The sequence below is a fragment of the Pelmatolapia mariae genome, linkage group LG13 (assembly GCF_036321145.2).
Source record: "Pelmatolapia mariae isolate MD_Pm_ZW linkage group LG13, Pm_UMD_F_2, whole genome shotgun sequence".
In the NCBI taxonomy this organism is placed as follows: Eukaryota; Metazoa; Chordata; class Actinopteri; order Cichliformes; family Cichlidae; genus Pelmatolapia; species Pelmatolapia mariae.
This window is the reverse complement of record NC_086238.1, coordinates 12,304,911-12,323,825: the sequence shown is the minus strand read 5'-3', so window position 1 is coordinate 12,323,825 and position 18,915 is coordinate 12,304,911. Positions and strand designations below refer to the sequence as shown.

Below are 18,915 nucleotides of genomic sequence, written 5' to 3'. Positions count from 1 at the left end.
CACAAAGGTGGAGAAATGTGAGCAGCTCAAACACAACAAACATGATTACAGTAATGTCTCCTTACAGGATAAGTGGAGGCAGACAAACAGCCAAGATACAGAAAAGCTCAGCATGAATGCAACTATCTCTCCATGGAAACAAGAAACAGCTGCTTTAATGGAAAAGACAAGGCAAGAAAGTCACCAGGACAAAAGAGTGCTTCAAACATATTCTGGATGTAATGAGAAAACTGATTTGAAAGATCATTATTTTAAACAGGATTATAACAAATATAATGACAATGAATGTATAAGCCATCAGATGTTTTCTTCTGCTAAAGACAAACATATAGGCATGGGTGAAACAAGTCAAAGAAAACAATATATGCAAATTCCAAGGGGACACGAGGTCCAGAGTCTTCAGCCTTCAGAAGTGAAACCACAGTCTGAACATAATATACACATAAATTCATTTAACCCAGACAAAACATCTGCCCCCCAAATAGCAGAGCAGATGACGGAGAGACAGTTTGTTGAGGTCAAGGCTAAACAGGTCATGGCAGAACATATAAAATCCCACCACACCCAGGCAGAGGTGGCAAAAGTTCAGCAGGGGGCTCAAGTGGAGCAGCCTAAAGCAGAACCCTCTAAGTTAATTTTAGCAGGGCAGAATGATTCGCAGAAAGACGCAGCAGAGCATGTCAAATCAGGACTAATAAAGGAGGAGAGAGTGAAACAAGCCCAAGCAGAACATATTAAAGAAATTAAAGAGGAGAAGATAAAAGGAGAACAAACAAGACAGTTCAGAGAAAAACAACCAGAGCTTGCCAGAGAGGAGCAGACAAAGGCTGAACAAACCAGAGTACACGAGGTAAGAGATGAGCCAAGAAATATCACAGAGGAAGCAAGAGCTGAGCACATTAAAAAGGAGCAGGGTAAGCAGGTCAAAGCGGAACGAGCTGAAACAGAGAAGCTAAAAGAAGAGCACATAAAAACCGAACTGGCAAAAACCGAGCAGGCTTGGCAGACGAGAATAGAGGAAGCTAAAACTGAACAGGCCACAGAAAAATGGATCAATGTAGCACAAGTCCAGGAAGTAGAGGTAACCACTGAACAAGTTAAGAAAGAGCAGACAGAAACAGAACAATCTGGAACAGAAAAGGTTAATGTAAAAACGGCTGGGGCGGAAAAAACAGAGCATGCAAAAGAGCAACAAACTGAAGCAAAAGAAGTGAAGACAAATGTAGCTGAAGTGGAGAAGATCCAAACAGACCACATTAAAGATGGGAGTTTCCGAAAAGCAAAGGAAGTAAAAGCTTCAGTTCATGTGAATACAGAGCAGTCTACAACAGGAACAAGCACAACGCAAGATGCCAAACCTGAAGAGGGAAAAGCAGAATGGGCAAAGCAGGAGCGAGCTAAAGCAGAGCTAATAAAAGCAGAAAGCATGCAGGAAATGTCAGCTAAACTCACAGCTAAACTAACGGCTACACAACTGGTCAAAAGTGAGCCAGATAAAGTCAAGCAAGTCAAGACCGAGCTAGCTAAAGCTAAAGCAGAGTTAGCCAAAATAAAAGAGAAAATGAGAGGTGAGCAAAAAGAGAAAGGCAGACATGCCATCATCATAAAAGAGGATGGCACTTCAAAGAATGATGTTCCTTTAAAGTTAAATATAAATGAAAAAGAGAATTACCTAAAGAAAGATAAGGAAGTTCAAAAGCGTCACCAGGAAGAAACAGTTATCAGAAAAGGCAGTGGTCAATCCAGCAGAGGCAGTGATGATTATGAACATCTGAGAGAGAAATATGGCTGTACTAACAGAATTTCAACAAACAAAAACAATTCATCAGTGGCAGGGAATGTCTTATTAAATGGTCCTTGTGAAAAGCAAGTTTTACCTCCTAATAAAGTTGAGAAAGTAAATAAGGATAAATCAACAGAAGAACACAGTGCTACAAGCAGATTTATCACAGCTAACCAAAAAAATATAGAGGAAGTAGGTGGCTTTAAATCCAGTGAAGTCTCTGAAAGTCAGCCTGTTTACATTGAATCAGCCAAAGAATCCAAATTACCCAGTGCCAATTATTCTGTAACTAATGTAAATAACAGAGCAAATTGTGACACTGTTAGCGATAACACGAAGGACAACAGTGTTGAAAAATCGGAAAAATACACCTCTGTGAAAGACACTGAGGTTTCACAGCAAAGAGATTCTGATTGGGCGAAACTGCCACCCCATGAAAGGAAACCTAAGTCAGCTGAGCACAATGTAGGCCCAAGTAAAGATCAGCATTTTATGCCTCCCAAATCACTGTCTCATAAAGAAAGAGCCATGACCAAGCAAGAGATTCTGACTTCCAAGATAAAAGCTCATGCTGAAAAGGAAATTTCAGCAATTAAAGAAAAGGGCTGTGCTATACGAGATGGATTCATATCCAAAAATTCTTCCAAGCAATTAGCTGGTAGTCAGACAGTTAAGATACGACAGAGGCCGCCATCGCAGGAGGTGTCTAAAAAGCATGAAAGTACAATGCCCAGTAATGCAACACTGAAACCTCAGATGGGATCTTTAGGAGTACAGATGGACCGTGTCAAGTCTGTTTCACCTTCAAGCTCTGCTACTATACAAGTTAAATCTGCAGCAACCACCACTCATAATATCATGAGCACAACTGAATGCTTGCTACAAAATCAAAAGCTGGAGTCCAAACCAATGCAAAATAAAGAGCAGCCACTCACGATCAACCAAGAAGAACAGAAAGCAGATCATGCAGAAATATCTGGAAAACCAAAAGATGGAGTTAAAGACTCTTCAGATATAAAAACTGACATTCACAACAAAAAGGAAGAAGATCCTGCAGATGCCACCTGTGTCAAAGCTGCAAGCTCCAAACCTGTGATGACAGAAAAGGCTGAAAGTAAAGAAGAAGCTTATGTAGACTTAGCACCTTCACTAAACATTGTTTTTGGTCAGAAAAAAGAACCTGCAGCTGATCATAGCTTGCAGATTATGGGAATAATGGTAACTGTACACGAAAGAAAGCCAACTGTGAACACTGGTCAAGGGAATAACAATGCTCAAAACCATATGAATGTAACAGAGAAAGAGAACAACAGTTCAGACCTGGATAAGTGTTCTCCCAACTCATGTCTAGAATTAACTGAAAGAAATACATCTTCAAATGAGGTCATAAAGAAAAATAACACGCAGGAAACAGAAGATCAGGCTAAATTTGTTAGAGAAAGTCATCCTGAAAATGTGCAAGAAACACCACTCTCAGAAGCAGTAAAGAACAATATGAAGATGTGTCAGGAAAGGACACATCCTCAGCAGGATGGTTCTACTATGAATACAAAACCTCAGGGGGAAACACAGCCAGAAACCTTGACCGAAAAAGGTACCATCACTGTACCCGCTAAAAATAAAGTGCCAGGTGAAACTCAACCCCTTCACCACAAAGAGGACATAAAAGCAAGACAAGGAAAGGATCACAACACAGATAAAATGCTAAGAGAGAGGACAGATGAAGAGAAAAATCCACAAAAAGTGCAAACAGCTCATAGCAATGAGAACTTAGCTGTCACAACAGTGAACACTGGAATCAACAACATGAATGATGCTGAAATGCTGATAAAGCAGGTTGCCAAGCAAGCTCTGAAAGAAGATATGACAAATGTGGACAATCAGGCCGACATCAGCAATGTAGATGGCAAAACAGCACCGCTACTTGAGGAAAACAAACATGACTCTATAGTTCCAAAAATGTTAAACACCAGTCCTTCCAACAAGTTATTCAAAAATGAAAACACACATGGATCACACCAATTTCAATATAATGACAACCAAATCAGGGATAATAAAAAAGAGAACGATAACGTGCACATTGACAGCATTGCCATCAGAGTTGTACCACCAGTAACTGAGACGGATAACATGGCGATAGTTGGAAAAGAAGATGGTGCAACTTTGCCATTTGATCGAGTGCAAGCTAATAAAGAGAAAGAAGTTACATCATCTAGTTGCCAAGAAAAAGTTATCAGTTTAAGCACAGAAGAACAAGCATGCACTGAGAGATCTAGTTCTGATGACAAACATGTGCTGTCCAGTGTTAGAAAACTGTCTGATTCGCTGAAATTTAGCAATCAACAGAATAGCAACAATGCAACAAGCGAGAATACTCAATCTGAGAATGAAGAGCTTGAAAAAGTAAAGAAATGTGAGGAACTGGTGGGTGAATCAAGTGAACAACAAGCAGATGGAGACTACTTTCAAGTACAAGGGATAACAGAAACCAGTAATGAGCCACAGTACAATAGCATAACTGATAGGGATGCATCAGAGGGAAGGGGACTTCCAGGGTTACCACCAAACAGAACAGCTGCCAGCAATGAAACACACAATGAAGGAAAGATTGAAGCCTTTGTGTTCACTGTGGATCAAAGTAAAAGAAAAACAACCGATTCAAGTACAGTTCAAGATGAAGATGCTAAAAGGAAAAATTGGGAAGCAGAAGATAAGCTAGAATCAAAACAGACAGACAGATCTAGGAAGAGATGGAATAATAATGAAAATGCTAAGGCAGAACAAGCTAATCACATTAGAAAACAAATTGAGAACCACTCCATTGTATCGGCAACCGAAAGACAAAGTTCAAGAAATTCATTCCCAGCAAGGGAGAGCACATTTCAAGAAAAACCTGAAGTTAAAACAAAACCAAAAGGAAAGCTATCCACAACACCTGAGATATCAGCAATTGCAGACTATGCAAGGTTAAAAGTAATTGTTTCAGAGGACAGAGAAGCAAATACTTTTCAGGAATACCCACCCAACAAAAAGGAAGGATTCTTTCCACTAATACAGACCCGTCATAGCAGACGTCCTGTGTTTACTACTGACCCACATGAGAACTCTGTAAAAGAGAAAAGTTTGCCAGATAAGACAGAAATGAGTGCTAAGGTGAATAAAGTACCCAAACTACTAGTATTTCCCATCACAGACAAAGAGCATCAAAGAACAGGGATGTTCAAACTGGGAGAAAAAGAAAGACAAGATACCAAAGTGAAGGAAAGCCCGGTGGACAACGCAGCAAAATACACCCAACACAAAGAAAGGAACCATTCACCAAAAACTCAGACAATACAAATATCTGAAGCTGGCTCCCAAAAGGGATGCCAAGAAGATCAAACCGTTTGTCAGCCAAATAGTCATTCTTTGCAACCAGCAACATCATCTTTTGTAGTTAACGACTCTCTACATCCAACAGAGCAAATGCGCAACAGGAAAGAAAATTTTACCCAACAAATGCAAGATGGGAGATTTGAAAAACATCAAGATAAAGACCTGGGGCCTAAGACTGATGATGAGAGGACAGAAAAACTAAAAGAAGAAAGTCTTGAAACTCAGCATGGAATAATCATAGCAAAGCAGCAGCGTACGAAAAAACAATTAGAAGAAGAGCAAGCATTCATATCTGAAGAGATAAAAAGAGAAGAAGACATGAAAATAAAGCACATATTGGATGAGAGTAGAGCTTCTCTGGCTGAAGAAGAGAGGAGAGCCACTCAGAGAGAAGAGGAGAGGAGAGCAAAAGAGCGTGAAGCTGTAGCTATTAAGATCAAGGAGAGGCGAGAGAAGCAGAGGGAAGCAGAGAGATCAGATGAAGAAAGAAAAGTCAAAAAGAAAGAAGAGGATACTAGAGCAGAACAAAGAGAAGAAAAAGTGAGAATGAAAGAAATTGAGGAAAAGAAGAACAGAAGAATAGAGGAGCAACAGAGAGCTGCACAAGAAGAGCAACAGAGGAAAGCTGCACAAGAAAAGCAGCAAAAAAGAGCTGTGTATGAAGAGCAACAAAGAAGAGCTGCACAAGAACAACAACAAAGGAGAGCTGCACAAGAAGAGCAACAAAGAAGAGCTGCACAAGAAGAAAAACAGAGAGTTGCAGAAGAACTGAAAAGAAGAGCTGCACAAGAAGAGCAACAAAGGAGAGCTGCAGAAGAAGAGCAACAGAGAAGAGCTGCACAAGAACAACAGCAAAGGAGAGCTGCACAAGAAGAGCAACAAAGAAGAGCTGCAGAAGAAGAGCAACAGAGAAGAGCTGCACAAGAAGAGCAACAAAGGAGAGCTGCACAAGAACAACAACAAAGAAGAGCTGCACAAGAAGAGCAACAAAGAAGAGCTGCACAAGAAGAGCAACAAAGGAGAGCTTCACAAGAAGAGCAACAGAGAAGAGCTGTGTATGAAGAGCAACAAAGAATAGCACAAGAAGAAAAACAGAGGGTTGAAGAACTGAAAAGAAGAGCTGCACAAGAAGAGCAACAACGGAGAGCTGCACAAGAAGAGCAACAGAGAAGAGCTGTGCATGAAGAGCAACTAAGAATAGCACAAGAAGAAAAACAGAGGGTTGCCGAAGACCTTACAAGAAGAGCTGCACAAGAAGAGCAACAAAGAAGAGCTGCACAAGAAGAGCAACAAAGGAGAGCTTCACAAGAAGAGCAACAGAGAAGAGCTGTGTATGAAGAGCAACAAAGAATAGCACAAGAAGAAAAACAGAGGGTTGAAGAACTGAAAAGAAGAGCTGCACAAGAAGAGCAACAACGGAGAGCTGCACAAGAAGAGCAACAGAGAAGAGCTGTGCATGAAGAGCAACTAAGAATAGCACAAGAAGAAAAACAGAGGGTTGCCGAAGACCTTACAAGAAGAGCTGCACAAGAAGAGCAACAAAGGAAAGCTGCACAAGAAGAGCAACAAAGGAGAGCTGCAGAAGAAGAGCAGCAGAGAAGAGCTGCACAAAAAGAGCAACAAAGAAGAGCTGCACAAGAAGAGCAACAAAGGAGAGCTGCACAAGACGAGCAACAAAGAAGAGCTGTGCATGAAGAGCAACTGAGAATACCACAAGAAAAACAAAGGGCTGCTGAAGAACTGAAAAGAAGAGCTGCAGAAGAAGAGCAACAGAGGAAAACTACACAAGAAAAGCTACAGAGAGCTGCAGAAGAAGAGCTACAGATGAGAGTAGCTCAAAGAGAGCAACAAAGGAGAGCAGTTCAAGAGATTCAACAGAGGAGGAGAGCAGCTTTGATTGAGGAACAACGACAGATTGAGGAGAAGATACTTGCAAATACTGAGGCAGACAAGAAAAGAAAACCAAGAGAAGGAGATAAAGTTATGCATATTTCAGAAGAGGAAAGGATCGAACAGATACAAATGGAAGAGCAAAAGAGACAAAGGCAGAAAAAGGAAGAATGGATGAGAACTCAAAAAGGGGAGGCAGAAATGAGAGCTGTAGAAAGAGTAAACATCATAAAGGAAGAAAAGCAAGCCAACGAGAGACCTAAACTTCATGAAAGCAGCCAAGAAGCACTGAAAAATGAGATGAGAGTGGAAAAAGAAGGCATGCTAGCTCAAAGAGAGAATAACATCAAGGCTAACAAGAGGGAAGAAGAAAAGTTAACAGCTGACAGTGAGAAGGTGAGAGATAATCGGAGAGAGGAAAAAAGAGTAGCACAGGTGGATGCTCTCCAGTACTATGCCATTACTTCAACAGAATCAGAGACAAAACAAAGAGAAAGGCAACTATGCTCCCCTTCACCCTCCCAACAAAGAAACAATCTATCAGAAAATGAGTCAACTGAGTCCCATGGGTCCCACACAAGATCTTATAGACCCCATGCCCCTGCATCTCCAGCTCCATCTCTGCCCCGATCCAACACTTCCTCACCTGCTCTAGGAGTCAAGCCCTTAATGTTCAGAGTAAAGGACAACACCTTCAGAGGTTCCACTTCCACCAAATCGGTTAAGCCACGATTCTATAAGAGCTTTGGAGAAGATTTCCGGGTGGGTTCACCCAGTGACAGGGGATTAGAGAAAAGAGAGGAAGAACAGGAGAAAATAAGACACAGTGCTGGAACTCCTGTCCAGCATCACACAGGTTTAAATAGACTTACTGCTATCAGTGAATCTTCAACTTTCCAGTCAGCATCTTCACCACAGGATCACTCAGCCCCTATCCCTCATTATAGGCCCTATTCCAGGAAAAGCATTGCTATGGAGGAAGATGACTCACGCTCTCTTATCAGCAATATGTCTGAAGATGTGGAAAGTTTTGCCACCAGTGCAGCAGACCTGGCAGACATACGAGGTCTTTATGACTACGAGAGACCAGAATCAGCATGTAGCTTCAGCAGTGATGTGTCCCGTTCTTTGGGCAAGCCTCCAGCTGTTCCCCCAAAGAGCGAGAAAGCCCTACGGAGGGCTCAAAGGCTAACTACCCGGAGAATGAAGAAAGAGTTGTCCAAAGTTGGCGCAGACAGCCTTTCTGGAGTTGAGAAAGATGTCTCCACTATTCGTTCCTCTTCATCCACTGAGGTACGATCCTCTAATCGCCATGCTATGGCTTCCCCTCATTTTTCCTCACCTGTCTCCCTTGCTAATGCTCCTGTGTCGGGGTCCAGCTTGCCTTCCACCCATACAGAACACCACTCTTTCCACGCTTCCCCTCATGCCACTGGTCCTATTTCTATCCCTCATACTGCCGCCGTTTCCCTCCCTGGTGTGTCTCATTATGCTACTGGCCCTGCTTCCCATACTGCTGCTCCTAAGACTGTTGCTCATGTTCCCTCTTCTCCCACTTTCCACCAAGCCCACCACCCAGCTCCAGTGACACAGTATCATGTAGAGTCAAGCTATCCCCAGGCCTACCCTCTGACCCAGCGCAAGGTGCTGCAAGACCCCGGTTCTGGTCAGTATTTTGTAGTGGACCTGCCTGTTCAAGTGAAAAAGAAGACTTTCTTTGACCCACAGACGGGAAAGTATATCCAACTGAATGTGCGCGAGTCTGGCAAGAGCATCTCACAACCTCAACCCCAGCAAACATGCCCACAGTCTGAGATGCAGATCAAGTCCCAGCAACAGCCCTTCTCCCAGACTTTTCCTGCTGGTAAACCCTTTGTGCTTTATCAAGGGTACCACGGTTATCCCCAACACTACCAGCCTGCAAGTATCAATTCCCTGCATCCCAACAAGTCGCAGGTTCCTGCAACTCTCCACCAGAACCAGCAGCCTGGACATCAGGCTTTTGAACTGGGACAAAACTCTGAAGGGCATCGCTACAGTCCAGAGAAGACCCCATACATGGACACGGTTAATGACAAAGACAAAACATATAACACAATTTACAGCACACATGGCTCATATGAGTCGTTCCCAGAGTGTGACACAAACAGCCAGCTTGCAGGAAGCTCAGTTTGTGAAAATGATAACTCAGCCCACTCGCAATATAATCCTCGTGATATAATAGCTATGAGTGAACTGGAGGACTTTATGGAGGTGTCTGATTGGTGAGAGTAAAGACTGATATTAAATATTTAATAAAGTAAAGAGTGAATGGATCATAATATACATGATTTTAAGTGGTTGCAAATGACTTTTTCAAGTGAAAATAGTCTCAGAATGTTTTTGGTTTGTAGTTTTAATAAGTCTCTATAGCAAACTGTTATATTGTTTCTGCTTTTGGAGATTCGCTGTTGATTTACTTATTGTTTTACAGAGTTCACCATTCCATTTGACTTTGAATGTGAGAAGCCAAGCTATGCTTCTTGTGTAAACAGTGTCATTAGCACTGCCTGTTCAACCTAATTGCATTTTATTATATATCATACGGTATATCAAAAGTTGTTTGGAAAAACTTTTGCTACTGACAAGCCTGCTTTACCTTTAAGCACAAATTGGAGATTTTGAGATTCAGAAGCGTAGTTTTTTAATTCAGCCATGTATGAAGTGAAAAAATGGTGATGTGGCTGTTGCTGTTTTTAAGAATTAATATCATACAGTAGTCTATTTTTCAAGCTGAATGTTTGTAAAAATTGTTTCTGGGTTGCTGTGAAACAGTAGCGTGACATGGGCTGAATCAGATAATAATCGATTAATCATTTCTCATCACGGTGGCTGTATTTTAAATCTCTTTGTAAAAGTTAGAAATAAACCAAAAGGAAAAGATAAAAAGGTTCATGCAAGAGGCTGATTTTATTTTACAACCATAATATAACGTAATATAATGGCATCCTGTTCTGACTTCTGAAATGTACCCTGGGCCTGAGTGATTCAAAATGAAGAGTCTTTTTATGATTGCATAAGACAATTACAATGTGCTATTGTAATGTGCAGTAATATGTCCTGAGAGATAAAGGAAAATAACATTTTGTTGATGGCATTTATTTTGTGTCCTTTTTACTGTATGAAGCAATCCAAATGTTTAAATCTTTTAATATTATACCCACGAGAGTGTGAAAATGTGCCTTCTTTTATTTCCCTTGATCCACACACTCCAATTAAATGTACGGTGCTGTGGTGAGAATGCATGCCTATACTCTCCAGTTTAACATAACCATACTGCTGATCCCCTGAGAAGCAGTAACCTGCTTTGACCACTGTGGGGCAGAGCAGAGTGTTTCATCTGCTGGAGCAAAGACCTGAACTTAAGACCTGGGTAGAGAAAAACCTGAAGGAAACCCTCAACACAAGATTTTGTTAAGAAGTCAAAACCAGAAGTATCATTTTAACACATGATCCTGCAATTTATAAAACTTGTACTGTGGCTTAACCTTATATTACAGCTGTCTGTCTTTGCAAAAAAAAAAAAAAATGATGCCAAAAGATTTATTCAAAATTAAACCAGCATATGAACCAAACCAGTAGATTCCCACAGACTCAGCTCCTCTTAAGAGAACACTACATACGACTTTAAGGGTTAAATCTGTTGTGTAATTCCATTTGGCTTTGGCAGAGCTCAAAGCGCCAGCAGAAGCCCTGCCTCAGCAGTTTAGCCTGCCCAATAAAGCAGCAGGCTTCATACCACTGGGACAGCCTGACAACCACAGCCAGAGACAAACCCATGCCACTCTGTCCAGCAGCTGGGAGAGGTCCCAGCACACACACACACACACACACACACACACACACACACACACACACACACACACACACACACACACACACACACACACACACACACACACAGGGACAAATGTGCCTCGACATAAATGCATAAACGCATGCATACATACACAAAAATATGAAGCTCACACAAATAAACATCAGCATTTGGCCTTTACTCCGAGATGCAAGATGAGCATTATTCCTGGTGACTGAGGTGATGGAAATGCATTTTCAGCAGTTTACTGTGTATGCTTCTTAGAACTGCACACAATGTGACACACACACACACACACACACACACACACACACACACACACACACACACACAAACCACGAGACTTGACCATCACTTTGGAGTTCTGGGGGTTTTGGGCCACGGTCCAGGACACACTCAGAACACAGGAACACAGGAAATGACATTTCCTACGTTTTGCAGGACACACAAGAGAAAGAGTGAGAGAGACAGCCACAGGGAGAGGGAGGCAGAGAGTACTGGGAGAGAGTGGGAGTTTCTAAGTGGGAACAGAGCCTTTACTGTTTCATATTACACAGAAAAGAGGAGAAAGAGGAGAAGAGTTAATGGTGGGTAAGGGCTCTGGTGGGTTGTGCAGTCAGGCTCTGTTTTGAATGTAGCTGCTTGTGTAAGTTGCTGTGCAGTTGTCTGGGTTTATGGATTCACTGACTGTGGAAAATGTACTTCTCTGTAGTGATCCTTGTCCTGACTAAGGCTCTGGTCACAGGTAAGTGTGCCTTCTTTACCGCAGCATACAGCAATGAGAAAGTGAGCAAGCAGGCGTAAAAGAGGCAATATGTGTTTGAGTTGTAACTTGAGCTGTCATCACACACCACCGTCAAAGTTTCAGTACATTATGGACCTTTGGTAAGAAAATAATAGAAAGCATACAACTACAGTTATCATCTACAGGTCATCATGTCTACAATAATCACAATTTGCAAGTGCATTTGTTATTGTGTTAATAGTGTGGTGCAGAAAAGTTGTTTACAAAAAAAAGAGCAAAAAAACAACCAGTTGTGGCGTTAGGGTGGTTTGTTGTCTGTGATCAGAGAAAACCTCAGTATAGTTTTTACATATAATTTGTGTCCTAAAAACTGTTGTGAAGCAGACTTACAACTCGTGTTTTATGTCCTATATATTTTTTCAGCTGTGCATATTGTTGTTTGAAGTACTTCAGCTGCTTTTGTTGCCACATTAAATAGTGTTAGACAAGCCCCAGAGAGCCTAAGGGAGATTCCCCAACAAACAAGACCAAAAAAAAAAAAAGAAAGAAAGAAAAGAAAAAATTAAGCAAAAGCAGCATGGAAGACCAGATGGTCCCTGTTATCCTTCCATGTTTCTCCTTGCCTGTTCTGGGTTGTTCCATACCAAGGATGAATGTTTCCCACCTGTAGCTACTCTTTGCCTGTCTGGTCACACATATTGTGTCCAGACCCCTTTCTCTCTGCCCTGGCTGACAGCAGACTAAAACAAGAGCACATCCAGGAAAGTAAAGTCATACTTTAGCTGTTTCTTTTGCAGTGCTTTTACGCTTCCTTGCTAAAAGAGAGTGAACACACACGCAATCATGGGAAGATACACAAATAGAACCAGTGATTGTTTGAAGCTGTGACAGTATACAAACACACTTTTAACTCTAGTTTATTACTAATTTAGAAAGAAGGATTGAGTCATATAAGCGTTCTGTGAGGCTTATGGTTTGATTTAATTTTATTCTGACACACATTTACCTAGATATCTCACTCGGAAAGTATTACACAGTAACAGAAGCACACATTTTGGAAAAGGAACATACTGAGTAGCTTGAAACTAAATGATATATTTAAAAAATCGAATTAAAATGAAAGCCGTATACATTTGTGCATATGTAACCCAAGGCGTTTGTGGTTTTTTTGTCAACAGAGGTATGCCATGCTCTTAATGTGACAGTGACCCCTGGGCCTGTCGTCTTGGTAACAGAGAACGACAACCTGACACTGTCCTGTCTGGTATCTCAAAGGAAGAGGACCACCAGTGTCCTGATTCTTCACTGGTTCTTCTCTCCTCTAACCGCTCCTACTCCTGTGCCTCCTGCTTCCCTTCCACCCAACTCTCCTTCCGTACTCGACCACCCGCAGTTTCTGATTGTAAAGATGGGCATAAGGAAAAGGAAGCTGTATGGGAACTACACCTACCGTTTCCCACAACCAAAGTTTCATCTGTATGAGAAAACGGAGGGAGAGGTGTACCAGTTGCGGATTCTCAGCGTGACTGGGTCGGACCAGGGTTTTTACAGCTGTAAAGTTCAGGAGATCCGCAAACACAGAGACATATGGAGAATCACTTCCAATGGTACCAGCACCACACAGATGACAGGTAAAAAGATGTATTCCCTCACATCTCTGTGCCATATTTCTTAAAATACAGACCCATGGACTCATCTGACTTATGAGGTGGATGCTGAGAATTGAGGACTTGAGACTTGTCATTGTTCCTAGTTGTTGTTCTATATTCATATACACATGTAATCATATGTATATGATTCCCTTTATTTAAGCTGATGATCCATTTGTTTTTTTTGCATATTAAAACTGTAAAACAGCTTCAACTTTTGAGCCAAACTAAAAGGTGATAATTAAAAATAATATTTTCAGACTAACTGCTATTTTTCAAAGAATTCCCTTAGCCCACATTCATTTTAGTAAAAATGTCGACCAAGTTATCTGGAAATAAAAAACAACCAAATTAAGGAAGGGCCACGATTTTCTTCTACTAAGAAATAAAGATCGTGTAGAAATGTGTTGGATGTGTCCTCTAACTTTAACTTACAATATTTGCAGACGGTCATGCCTATATGTTTGAGTGCGACCCCAGTCCTCTGGCATTTCCATCTCAAAACAATGAGCTCACACAGCCAAACCACACTTAACAATATCCCTGCCTGTGTGCGTGTAAGGAGTAAAAGGTAGGGTGTTGTTGAGCTGGCAGGGTTCAAAAACTCTGATGTCAGCACTTTGGGTTTACTTTTATGCAAGCCTCAGGAAAAAAAAATTAAAAAAATACTGGAGAGTTTAGTTGCAGCTTATTCAGTGTGTGCCAATGGTCTTGCAGAAATCAACAAACAAAACAAAGAGAAATGGGTTAAGAAATCATTTAAATCACATGAAGTCATAAATATTTCTTCAATATTTATTTTTATCTGTACAATACACTGGACCGATCATCAGTGAGATGCACTGGGTGAAAGGGTTTACTAGAGATTTATGATGCTTTGCCACACTTTGAGGAGGCCATGTGTGACTCAGTTTACCTTTCAATAGTTTTACGCAAGAAAAGCGCAGAGGTTCGAGCCAGACAGAGCCTGACAACGCCCTGCCCTATATTCAGGGCAATGTCCCACTAAGGAAGCCACACAACCTCAGGCATCTCCGCCATGCATTGACCACAGAACCAGAAACAGAAGACCTGACATTATGAGGGTAAACAAAGAGGAAAAAAATTTATATTGAGGGAACCCCTTAGTCTGGAGATCTCAGTCTGCAGGGCATAGAGCAAAGACTACACCCTAAAGAGGTCAATGGACTACTTTCATTCACAAAACTCCGACCTCTTCTTTATATCTAATTCCCAGCTTCAGACCTTTAATAAGAAAGTTTGATTGCTTTGTGCTGATTTTCTAAACTGGTAAACTTTCTAGACACTGTGTTCAAGTTTACTGAGCTGCCAGTTTCAGTGGTTGGTAATTTGTTTTCCACATTTACCTTCACAGCTGAAAGACCTCAGATAAGCCTAAATCTGGACCTGATGGTGTAACAGGGGTATAGGGTATTTACATTTCACATAAACGTAGCACTACTGGTATGATGTAGAAACATTTGTAGTGAGCGTGTACATTTAATAGCTCCCTTACAGAGAAGCTGGTGACCTCAGTGTGTTTGCTCTCATCAGATGTGTGGTTTAACTGGTGGTTAACCTCAGCCCAGATTCCAGCCAATTGTAACTGTCGCCTTGTCTGATGAACAAGACTGGTAAAGTTTGCCTGCTTCACAAGTCTTTATCTTAGCTTAACAGTGTAAAAACATGATAGCCAGGCCCATCACACCTTTATTAGTCTTAAAAGAAACTTATATTCATGGCAAAGATAGCATATGGTAAGAGCATTTTTAAAAACAAGCTTTTATATTTGATGAATTGGAAAAATATTTGTGAAAAAAATTATTCCATATCAAGACAAAAGAAGAACAAAAACATGATTATTTACTTTTTATACCTTTTTTTTTTCCCTTAATTTTTTCATCCTAGAAAGATTCCCTAACCCACAGTGTTCCACATTAATTATGTGTTACTGAAACAGAACAGTGAAGACACATTGACAATTCTGCATGTAGTTCAGTGGTCTGGAAACAGGCTAAAAGTCAATTAGAGTTAATATCTTACAATATGCATCAACCTGTGTGGAAAAGTCATATTAAAATCTCATTATGGAGAGAAGAGACACAGTCTTCACTCTCCTCAACCTCTCCCTAAATATCCCTGACCTGTACAAAATCAGTGACAGCTCCCTTGTTTTTTTTTTTTCCCTTAGTTAATAAGGACAAAGACAACACTGTTGATAGCTGATATGCGGAACAATGGGGAACCCCCAAACATGGTCCAAGAACAGCAACACAGCTAATATGTATGTGTGTGTGTGTGTGTGTGTGTTAATGTTGTGTTTGGCTGATGGTGAAGCAGACTCTCCCTTTATGACAGTGGTTTGGATATTTCCAAGAACCACTGGGGTTTGTTGTACAGGGCCACAGCCCTCAGACATCAACAAATATAAAGATACTCAGTCTGGGCACAGTTTCCATCTTTTATGTACAGTTTCTGATGACATTTTAAAATGTCTGTTTCTACAGTGCACTTTACACCCGAGGATGGCAGAAGTGAAGGATTGTGGCTTTTGTTTGCAGGTACCGTTCTCAGCTCTATTCCTAATTCTGTCTCATTTACACATCTTGCTTAAATAAAGCTTATTCTATTCTGATGTCTCTGCTTTTAGATGTGTATCTGTGTGCTGTGCTGATCTGCTCACTGGGCCTGCTGTCCATCTTCCTATTCACTCTCGTCCTAATCTGCCAGTACTTCTACAGAAGACACAGGCTCAAATGTAAAACCACTTGTTTTCCCAAAGCAACTGTAGATTTATGGCTTTATGTTTCCCACTTTTGTATCTAAAACAAACCGTCACATCAAATGTTTGTCTTTATTGCTCCTTTCTCTACAGCCAGTTACCCTCTGGTCAAATGTCCAGAAAGCAGGTACTAGTATGTTCTTTATTTAGAAATCAGAAAGCTAGAGGGGGGGGGGGGGGGGAGCCAAACACAGTATTTGCCAGTTATATATATATGTAAAACAAACAAACATTATGTTGAGCTTCAGAAGTATTTTTTAATGTCTAAATTGCATTATTTGCACATTTTTAAAAGACTATTTTTAGCTTTAATATAAATTAAGATCAACTTTATTTACTCTTTACAGCTCAGGAGAGACTGTAACAAGCTCTAGTAGTTGCTCCAGTTCCTCCCCAAGTGCACAAAGGAAAGACATGAGACAGAAAACCGACCGAACACAAGCAGTAGCGCCACCTAAGCTACCTGAAGAGCCTCCACTGCACATACCAGCCAAAGGTAAAATGTCCTTCACAAAGTAAAATGTAAAGTAAGGTTTCAGATTTTAAACCTAAGATGAAACATACTAGAGGTACCAGAGGTACCAGAGTCACAGAGTGGCGTGAGAGGCCCTAGCCCCAAGAGCAGGAATTTGGCAAAGAACAGTAAATTACAGTAAATTGTCAGCAAGCAGAAAAGCAGGAATTAAGCTTGCACAAAAACAGTCAGAGAATGTGAAATTCCTGCCGAATGTGTCACAAATTAAATGAACACTGTCACTGAAAACGGCAGAATAAAGCATTTACATCCGTTTTTAAACAACACTGTGATTAGGTTTAACACAAAGTGCTTGTGAAGGACAATTTTGACTTCAACCACAATTTAATATTTGCCAGTTCATTCCTCCTGGCTGCTATTTTGAGTCAATTAAGGTTGTCTCTGTTTTCAGTGCCCGTTGCTGCAAAGAGACCTCGAAAGCCCAGAAGGTTGAAGACTCAGCCAAGGAGATCTGCCACTGTAAGTCTCTTCCTTCAAGCACACAACCTATGTGAACTAAAACTATGAAGATCAATTATGAAACATAGGTACTTAATACCTTTAGAATGTATTTATTAATGTTTCGAAAAGATTTTTTTTTTCCGTGAGCACAGTTGTTATTGAGATGCATGCAAGAGGGAATTTGTCTCACGACTGCATGATTGTCTACAGCAGTTTATTGCCATGTCTTCATTCAGTTATGAGCTTGATAATTCTATTTAGCTTTATTGCTTCTGAAACACAATTATTTATTTATAGTGCTTCATTGGTTTTATATCTTCAATAAAAGTGTCAAACAAGTGGGTACAGAAGAAAACTACTCAAACTAAGCATCATCAGTATTTCGTCTAATGGCGTTCTTGTAATTTTGTACTGAAACGAAGCACTGGAGATGTGAGCTTTTCTTTAGCACGAACATGCTGATTAGATTAGTGCAGCCAGGAGGATCTGAGGATTTTGGATAGAGCTCCTGTTGCACCAAATGTTTTCCGGGTAAACTAAATGTTCCAAGAGGTCCTGAAAACAACGTAAACAGATTCTGCTGCTGGGAAACAGAAAAGATGTTTACCATGGAAGTTGACAAAAACTACAATTTGCTGACAAGATGAAATGCTGACAACTTACAGTTGTCTGTGACTGTTTTTCCAGTTGTAAAATCTGAAATTGTTGCACATATATACTGCAACAATTTTTTTTTTTTTTGTAGCTGAACTTACTTTTACCCAATTCCTCTCTCCTCTAGCCTCGAATATCACAGGAAGAAAGCCTGACATATGCAGAGCTGGAGCTTGTCCGACCAAGACAGGAGCCCCCGGTCCCTTCCACCCCCGACCCCACACCCTCCAGCCCCGACACCGTCTATGCTCAGATCCTCTTCCAGGAGAAATACCTGTAAACATGTAAGCTTGGTACCTCCTGCAGAGATCCAGCTCTCCGATCGGAACCGTGTGGCAGCCGAAGGACTATATTTATGAACTGTTAGTATGGCATTTAGCATTTGTTTTCTTTTTTGGATGCAAGTATGCCACATGTGTGGGTAAATGGGAGGCTTTTGCTTGCTGTGTTCAGTTCCAGTTCCAGCACAGCAGCTTTCGGGTCTCATAACTTTGTTTCTTTGTTTGTTGGCATCACTGGCCTGTGAGCCAGATGTTTATAGAATGCTCTTACCGTTAACTATTCTTTATAAACTCAGGAGACTGTGTGGGAAGAAACTGTTGTCCAGGCTCTCTTACTGCAGTGTAATAAGGCACTGTAAAAGTCAGTTTTGAAATGCATTTATGATTACAGTACTAATACATCATATTAAGAGATGCTAAAGAGTACAGTGTTTGATTTCTGTAAATACAGTTTTTAAATGCAGCTTTTCTCTAAAGAAGGGTGGATTCCACTTTGCTTACGAATCTGGAAATTTTAGACACATACACAAACATAACAGGAATGTTTGATAATCTTTCAAAGTTGGGAAATGTCCTTTCTGCATCTAATGATGAAAGTTACACAAGATTGAAACCATTCAACTGTCTCTAGGGTTTACACAGAATGGCTAAGAGAGAAAAAAAAAAAAAAAAAAAAGGTGAACAGCACTTCTTGTGGTCAAAATGCCTTGTTGAGCTTGGAGAACAGACAGACTGCTTCACACTAAGGTGCACAGAAAAGCATTTCTGAATGCTGAAGCAGAGACCACACCAGGTGCCATTCCTGTTGGCTATGAACAGGAAACTGAGGCTGCAATTCATAGGGGCTAACCAAAATTGCACAACAGAAGATTTGAAGAAAGTTGCCTGGTCTCATGAGTCTCAATTTGTCCTGCAACATTTAGA

The 18,915-nt window shown here is 40.8% G+C and overlaps 1 protein-coding gene across 1 annotated transcript; it reads left to right on the top strand.

Moving 5' to 3' along the window:
- Window positions 1-11,396: 11,396 nt before the first annotated feature.
- Window positions 11,397-18,397, top strand: vstm4a (V-set and transmembrane domain containing 4a). The gene is made up of 8 exons (XM_063491684.1): window positions 11,397-11,649; window positions 12,828-13,280; window positions 15,806-15,859; window positions 15,949-16,056; window positions 16,174-16,207; window positions 16,428-16,576; window positions 17,007-17,074; window positions 17,838-18,397. The coding sequence occupies exons 1-8, from the start codon at window positions 11,601-11,603 to the stop codon at window positions 17,988-17,990; spliced, it is 1,068 nt and encodes a 355-aa protein (XP_063347754.1). The 5' UTR covers window positions 11,397-11,600; the 3' UTR covers window positions 17,991-18,397.
- The last annotated feature ends 518 nt before the right edge of the window (window positions 18,398-18,915 follow it).